At 53.4% G+C, this 8,374-nt stretch overlaps 1 protein-coding gene across 3 annotated transcripts in view; it reads left to right on the top strand.

The window, feature by feature from the left end:
* The window catches only part of Trim67 (tripartite motif containing 67), a 35,867-nt gene extending 27,706 nt beyond the window's left edge, over window positions 1-8,161 (top strand). For all 3 annotated transcript variants that reach the window (XM_028767761.1, XM_028767764.1, XM_028767760.1), the window contains 5 exons: window positions 2,164-2,309; window positions 3,335-3,473; window positions 4,471-4,774; window positions 7,117-7,279; window positions 8,096-8,161. In XM_028767761.1, coding sequence (XP_028623594.1) covers window positions 2,164-2,309; window positions 3,335-3,473; window positions 4,471-4,774; window positions 7,117-7,279; window positions 8,096-8,161 — 818 coding nt within the window. The remainder of the gene's footprint in view (window positions 1-2,163; window positions 2,310-3,334; window positions 3,474-4,470; window positions 4,775-7,116; window positions 7,280-8,095) is intronic.
* Window positions 8,162-8,374: the final 213 nt, after the last annotated feature.

The raw sequence follows: 8,374 nt of genomic DNA, 5'->3' as shown, positions 1-8,374 counted from the left end.
GGTGGGAGCTGGGCTCGGGGAGCCAATAGGGACCCACAGCCAAGGTCAGTGATACTTGAACAGCTTGGCTGATCCCAGAGCTTACAATGAATGGATGGATGGCCAGACCTGGGCTTCTGTCCTAGGCACCATCTTCCCCAAGATACCCAGCGCTCATTCAGAAGGGAAGGCAGGCAGTGCTGTGGTGGCAGGGGGACGACCATGTCGCTGACTTCAGGGCCATCCTGAGGCTCACTCCTATTCAACTTGCACCTGGACAAGGTTTGGAAATTCCACCTGCCCGGGTGTAAGTGAGACACAGTTACAAGGAGCCAGTGCCTGGCAAAGGGGGTGGGGAGCTGTGGCTGGAGAAGCTAGTCCTGGAAATTGGGGGCTCTGAGGCAAGAATCTTGGGAGTATAGGTCTGAATTTTAGGGTGTGGGAGGAATAAGTGGTGGCAAGGGTCTCCTTCAGCCAAGTAGAGGGAGGGATAAGCTGAAGCAGTTACATGCCCTTGACACAGACTCACCTTCCTGGGCATCAGCTAGCCCTGAAGAGACAATAAGTTCATTCTGAGTGAAGATGAGCCTTGCAGGTTTAGACTAAGTTTTGGCTGGTTTTCCTTCTAAATCAGATAGATCAGAGTGGCCCATGTCTCTGTTTAGACCCTCCTGAGCCTACGCAGAACTGGAATGTATATAGGTTCTCCTGTTCGGCTCTAGTGAGCTCAGAGCATGCCTGATTCGATTCCTTAGCCCATGGGTTGGCTGCCCAACCCTCTGAGGTCATGCCTGGCACCATGGTCTAGTCCTCTGATCTTGCAAAGCTACCATCAAGGTTCCAACTCCCTGTGTGCTTTGTTCCTCCCTTCCTGTGACCTTTCTGTCACACCTGAGATGATTGACTTATACAAGATGAAAGATTTTGGGGGTGTTAGTCTGTGACTGTCCTGTTGCTTTGGTGAGCATGTTATGGCAGAGCCCAGCCCCTCACGGAAGGAGAAAGAGGAAACAGCCAGGCTCTCACCATCTCCTTGACATTGGTGCACAGCACCAATGTGACCATTAGTCCCCACCTCTTAAAGGCTTTACCACTAGCTGGGCAGTGATGGCACATGCCTTTAATCCCAGCACTTGGGAGGCAGAGGCAGGCGGATTTCTGAGTTCGAGGCCAGCCTGGTCTACAGAGTGAGTTCCAGGACAGCCAGGGCTACACAGAGAAACCTTGTCTCAAAAAAACCAAAAAAAAAAAAAAAAAAGAGGCGGGGGGGAGAAAAAGAAAAAAATCTAATGCTAATTGGATCCCCAAAAACTGCTTGCAGGAGAGGGTAGCTTCTGGGAACCTGCCCTCAGTTAATTCTGATTGGTAAATTAAGATGCCAGCACCCAGGAGGAGCTGTGGAGGAGAGACAGAAGCGTGATTTAGGGTTCCCAATCTTGGGACCGAGAGGAAGAGGAGAGAAGAGACTCCATGCCTTAGGAGTGTTCAGGGCAGAGGTTGCCACCATGCCTCAGTAGCGTGTGCTAGAGAGGAGAGAAGATAGCGGCCACAGAAGCATAAGAATGTGCAGGAGGGAGACGTAGAGCCGCCATATGAAGGGGCCCAGAGAATGGGGCCCAGAGGGCTGCTCAACTGGGTGAAGAGCAGCCAAGATGGAACATAGAAATTAGTAAGTAGTAACTCCGAGTTATCGTCGGCGGGAGGTAGATTCTAACAGCATGGAGCTTACTTAGGCAGTAGCCCAGCTATTGTGCTGTTTAAGGCATATCAAAATATAAAGGCTGTGTGTGTGTGTGTGTGTGTCTTGTCTTTCATCCGGGAACATAAGTTGTCTAAGCCGGGAAGGAACCCACACCATTATAGTAATACTATATACACACACGGGCCTTCGAGGGGCCAAGCACCTCCGTTTCCAGCTCAAGTGTGAGCTATGGGCTGACTCTCACTTGATTTCCTGCCATCTGCCATCTGAGCCCACACAGGTGGCTGTACACAGGTAGTATGGACCATGCTGAGGTCACTTGGTGTGCCACAAGGCCCAGGGGCCAACCCCAGGGCTCTTGGTGGGAAGATAGAAAGGAGGACTTCCTCGGGGGTACAGGTCCCTAGGGTTTTCATGGGTTGGGGTGGCCTGGGACCTGTAGGAGGGATTCTCTGTGCTGACCAGAATGATCTCTGTCCCAGTGCCACCTGTACCCCTGCTGCAGCTGGAGAAGTGCTGCACCCGGAACAACAGTGTCACCCTGGCCTGGAGGACTCCGCCCTTCACCCACAGCCCTGCCGACGGCTACATCCTGGAGCTGGATGACGGCGACGGAGGGCAGTTCCGGGTGAGCTAGCGGCTGCTGGTCAGGGGTGGTTTCCAGGGAGGCCTGTGAGGCTGCTGTCCTAAGACAAGCACCTTGACTACAAAGACAAAGAGAGTCTGTCAACCTAGGCTCTTCCTTGGGAGATAGCAGTGGTTGTGGCCACAGTCTGAGGGAGAAGAGTCTGTGTGGACTGGCAACTCAGAGAGGGCACCGCCTACATGCGTACTCTTTGCACAGGCTAGCCCACACCACACCTTCCTCCCACACAATTCTTTCCTGAGCTTTCTCACATCACCTTTAATCCACACAATCCTTTTCTGGGGGATTTTTAAATCTGGGTTTCTGGCTTTGACACTAGGATGGTTGGGCAGGTTTCCTGTCTTGGCAGCACATGGTTCTGCAGTAGAAGGTGGTCTCTGGGTTCTCCCAAAACATGGCAAGCTGCTGGTTCCAGAAGACACACAAAAAGGGACGCTAGACAGGTGTGGTGGCTCCTGCCTAGAATCCCAGCACTGAGAGGCTAAGGCAGAAGAATTGAGGGTTTGAGGCCAGCCTGGGCTACAGAGTAACATCTTGTTAGAACAAGCCAACACATACTGGGACTTAGTAGAACAGAGGGAGCCCGGAAGTGAGTGGGGAATGAAGTAAAACCCTAGAAAGTGAAAATCAAGGTTCACACCATCTTAGAGAACCAGAAGCCAGCAGAGACAGGGTTAAGGAGCAGAAGATGCTGGTCTCAGGGGCAGGAGGCTCTGCAGGTGTCCCCTTGGCTTCTGGCAGTCTGATGGTGGAGGCAGAGAGCTTTCAGGGAACATCCTAGGAGAGCTTCACCCCTGCAGCTCCATCCTCCTGGTTCCCCTGAGACAGAGGGGCCGGCGATTTGAGAGGACTGTGCAAAGCCCAGGCCCCAGGAGGGTAAGCAGCACAGGTTGAAACTTCTCTCATCTGGTACTCCAGTTGGTGTGAGGGCACTTGATGCTGTTGATATTTACCTCAGGGGAACTTCTGGAAGCTCTGAGGCTGAGTAAGTGTCCTTGCTCTTTCAGGAAGTGTATGTTGGCAAGGAGACACTGTGCACCATCGACGGGCTTCACTTTAACAGCACCTACAATGCCAGAGTCAAAGCCTTCAACTCCTCCGGTGTTGGGCCCTACAGCAAGACTGTGGTCCTGCAGACCTCTGATGGTGAGCGCTCCTCAGCAGTGCCATCCTGGGGGGTAGGGGCGGGGTGGGAAGAAGCCTGAGCCACCATTCAATGGTGCTTAAGATTTGTGTCCTTGGCCACCTTGTGCCCCCTCTTTGTGTTTCAATCCTCCTGCTTACAAGGTGAGCGAATAGCCACTTCCTCTGTCACTTCTAACAGTGCCAGGACCGTCTGGGGAGAGAGTAGGAGTCAGAGCTCCAGGGAATGAACCTGGCTGTCAGGCCAATCGGCCTGCCTGTCTGTGCTCCTTAGCAAGGCTGGATCTATGGAAGGGAAACTGTGTAGAGCAGAGAGAGAGAGAGAGAGAGACAGAGAGAGAGAGAGAGAGAGAGAGGTGCTTCTATTGCTGTGACAAAGAAAGACTATGACCAAAATCAACCTGGGGAGGAAAGGATTTATTTCATCTTACAATCTTACCTCACACAACATCACTGACAGAAGTCAGGGCAGGAACTGAGACAGAGGCCATGGAGGGCTGCTTACTGGCTTAGAAGCCATGGAGGGGTGCTGCTTACCGGCTTGCTCCTCACTGCTTGCTCAGCCTGCTTTCTAATATAACTCAGCATCACCTGCCTAGGGGTGACACCGCCCACAGTGGACTGGGCTCCCCATCCCCCATCAATCATGAGTCAGGACAATACCCTCCTAGACTTGCCTATGGGCAAATCTTATAGAGGCATTTTCTGAATCTAGATTCCCTCTTCCCAGATTTCCGTCAAGTTGACAAAAACTAATCAGCACGAAGTGTGACTGTGTATATGTGAGTGTGTGAGTGTGTGTGTAATGTGAGTGTGTGAGTGCGTGTGTATTCCACATGGAACACTGGCCTCAATGAATCGACTCTGACAGAAGTAAGTCCGTCCGTCACCTTGGCTCTACAGAAAAATTTAGGTTGTGTTGGGAGAAAGATGGAGGGGAGAGGGGAAGAGGAAATGGAGAGTTTCTTGAGCCTGTTCTTTGTGACTTCTTCCTTTCCAGTGGCCTGGTTCACTTTTGACCCCAACTCTGGCCATCGGGACATCATCTTATCTAATGACAACCAGACAGCCACCTGCAGCAGCTACGATGACCGAGTGGTGCTGGGCACAGCCGCATTCTCCAAAGGCGTACACTACTGGGAGCTGCACGTGGACCGGTATGACAACCACCCGGACCCAGCCTTCGGGGTGGCCAGGGCCACTGTGGTCAAGGACATGATGCTGGGCAAGGACGACAAAGCCTGGGCCATGTACGTGGACAACAACCGCAGCTGGTTCATGCACTGTAACTCCCACACCAACAGGTGCGTGACCCCTGCCCTCCACGGATTCAGGGGTGGGGACAAGCGTCTTGTCCTCAGATGTTGGGAGAGGAGCAGTTTCTAGGCACTTTGTTCTGTAGTTCCAAGGAGGGGGTTAGAGAAAGACTGGGAGAAGTGAACCCAACCATTTGCCTGTGGCATAACTGAAAGTACTTTGATGGGGCGGAGTGCAGTTCTGGCACGGTGGCTCTCTGGCCCCCCTCCGGCCCCCAGCTGGCCTCACAGAGGCTTTCTGCTGAGAGCTTAATTTGTGGTTTTCTTACTGGTCTCATTCCAGTTTTCCCTGCAGCCATCGAGCTAAGCCCGACTCACTGCACAGAGCTAATGGGATATTTGTTTCCCGCAGAGGGAGCAGAAGTCATTGTCATGGCTGCTGGTTTGCCTGGAATGACCCTGGCACTGGCCAGGGAATGACAGAACCCTAGTCTCAAGGAGCTGACTTCACTGGGCTCCCGGCAGGGTCGGTCTACCCCCAGGGCTCCTGTGTTCTTGCTGCTCTTCCAAGCAGCTCTGACTGCTTTCTTCACAACGAATAACCCAGCTTCTCTCCCAGGAAAGCTAGGTCTAGTTTGGCCAGGAACTTGCCTGAGGACCCTCAGGTCCATACCTGACCACTGTCTTGTCACTCGTAACATCCTCTGCTCCAAAGGATTATGGGAGGAGCAGCAGCTAGACTCACAAGCTGTCCCATAGAACTTACCAGGCACTGCAGGTTAACCAAATAAAATAGTCTGGCCAGGTACTGTGGACTAAGTGATAAGGCTGACCAGATGATGTAGGCGGACCAGGTGATATGGATTTACTTCTACCAGGTGACCTCTCTCCACCTCTACCCACAAAGGGTCCAAGATCACCCTGGCCTACCAGTTCCATGCCTGTGTGCTTGAACAAGCAAGCCCAGTACCTAGACCCTCTGATGGCGGCAGTAATAAACTCAAGCATGCACTGGGTGCTCAATACAGTAGGATGCGTGGAAGCAACCCGAGCACCCTCAATTTTTTACAAAAGCCCTGTTTCTGTGGCAGGCTACGAGGCAGGGTTAGACAGGCGGGACTTCACTCAGACATGGGGAGAATGAAAGGCGCCGTGGGATTCAGAGGGGATCCCAATGGAGGACACTATGATGGAAACCCCTCAATACCCAGGGCAGAAGCTGCCATATTCCCCAAATGCTCTGGAGTCCTTGCCAGCCAGCCCCTTGGCTTCCCAATAAAGGACCATAAGAAACAGAAGGGCCAAAAGACAGCAGAGGGAGGACCTACATCTGTTTGCACTGCTCCCATGTCTCCAATGCGGGGAGGGGTGGGGGTGGGGCAAAAGCTTCCTCAGAAGCCAGACCCTGCTCCCAAACCTGACCTTGATCCTGGGGGTGGGGGGTGGGGTGGGGGTGGGGTTCATAAGAAAGCTGGCAGGTCAGACTTGTCACTCCGCCACCTGGTGGCCAGCATTAGAATTGCACCAACTGCCCAGTCTTGGCCGCTTCTCCACCTGGCCCTAAGGTACCTCCAGGACACCTGCTCTCCTGAGGAGCAGCATGCTCCTGGTCAACCCACCAGGTCCTACTAAAGAATTCATGTCAGTATCACTTCTCACCTATGCCCCTGGCTAAATTCCAAGCAAAGACTCAGTTTCCTTCCAGGACTGAGCAAGGTAATGTCAAGGGAGCCCTTAGTTAATGAAGGGAAAGTCTGCTGAAGGGCACAGAGGGTTCAAGGCAAAGTCTCCCAGGTCCTTTACTTAAAGTTCCTCCCCACTCAAAGACAGATTTTTACCATCCCAGAAATGCCACAGTCCCGACATTCGTCAAGCGTTCCAAAAACTGGAGTGGTCACCCATGGAGTGCTGACTGAGACAGAGACCCTGATTCCCAGTTCTGCATGCCTCTCCACCACATGCTGTCGGTTCCGTGGGATGGTTCTGGGCAAGGGAACTGAAGGGACATGTCCTTTCAAATGTCCCTGGGCCTTGGTCTCTGCAGCTCCACCTGGCTCAGGATCATCACAGGACTACAAACTACTACATTAGTTAGGTCTCTTCTGTGCCCTTGCTTGGAACCCTGTGGTTTCAGGGGGTATCCACTTAGCCATAATCCCATTCCCTGGTGTGTAAGTCTCAGATGCTGTGGATAAGAAGGGGGTTAGTAGCCTTGGTCCTTTAGGGCTGTCTGCTCTTGTGGCTCACACATACACACACACACACACGTGCACACACACTTAGAGGCTAGTTTTGAATGAAGGTGTTCTCAACATCCTCTGGGGTGTCCTGAGTTACTGTCACACCATGATCTGGGTATGGTGACAGGTTTTCCTGGCTTATCTTCCCAGGACCGAGGGCGGTGTATGCAAGGGGGCCACTGTGGGCGTCCTGCTGGACCTGAACAAGCACACTCTGACCTTCTTCATCAATGGGCAACAGCAGGGCCCCACAGCCTTCAGCCACATGGATGGGGTCTTCATGCCTGCCCTCAGCCTCAACCGAAACGTGCAGGTACCCACAGAGCCACAGCTGGCCTACCCAGTCCCGGCCACTTCTCTGCTTCCTGAACAACGAACGAGTACTGTAATGAGAACTGGCCATCTCGTTCATCGGATAGGCAGTCTGCCTGCTAGCCTCTGAGCATCGTGTGTGTGTTTGTGGTTGGGGGTCCTAAGTACCATACTTACTTTCTCCGTGATCGCTTGGAGCAAACGGGCTCCGTGGGGCTCCTGGGAAGAGCAAGGTCTCAGTGCCCCAGGGGAATGGATGGCACAGGCGCTCCTGACATAGGCCAGATTGGGCATCCTTTGCTTCTAACAGATTCCTTCTGTCCCTGGAGCTATCAAGGGACCTGCTATATATCTACTGCCCTGCAACTGGTCCCACAACAGTCCAGCGTTGGTTACTTGAAAAGGGGGATTTGAGGATCACAGTGTGAGTTGGAAGAGACAGCAGCAGGCACAGAGACTCAGCTTCGAGAAGCAGAGCCTCTCTGCTCCGTGACTCTAGCCAAGCAGGGAACCCGGCTGTTCATCACAGTAGCTCCCATTAGGAGGCAGGAAAGCACAAGGCACCATGGGCCCTAGCAATGTGAGGAGGACAGATGAGTAATAAAATCCGCAGCACGAGCTCTCCGGCATGTGGTCGCGGTGCTGCCTCGGTGCTCCGTGCTAAGGACAGCCTCTCCTGCCCCCCTCCCCGCCCCCTCCTGTATCTCCTCCGTCTCCTGGCTCTTCCTCCTGTGTTGGGGGCGGGACCCAGGATCTTGTGCATACTGCGCAAGCTCTCTGCCACCGAGCCAATCTCTTCTGGTTTCATCTTTTCCAGGTCACTCTGCATACAGGACTGGAGGTGCCAACAAACCTAGGACGGCCAAAGCTGTCAGGCAACTAACCTGGTGGCTCCCGCTGCCTAGCTGGCCGCGATGGAGGACCTCACGGAGGACCAGGGCATAACAGAAAGTCCTGGGTGCCAGCAGCCAGCGGACATCTGAAGATACTTTCTAGGGGGAATTGAGAATGAATGAGATGCGAGCCACACGACCATACTGTGGCCGCCTATGTCAGGAGTGGCCTTTCACCTCCATGCCACAGTGCTATGGCCTCC

This window comes from Grammomys surdaster, unplaced genomic scaffold (genome assembly GCF_004785775.1).
Source record: "Grammomys surdaster isolate TR1022 unplaced genomic scaffold, NIH_TR_1.0 181, whole genome shotgun sequence".
Taxonomy (NCBI): domain Eukaryota; kingdom Metazoa; phylum Chordata; class Mammalia; order Rodentia; family Muridae; genus Grammomys; species Grammomys surdaster.
Note: the sequence above shows the minus strand (reverse complement) of the source record. Positions and strands in the feature narration are given on the sequence as shown.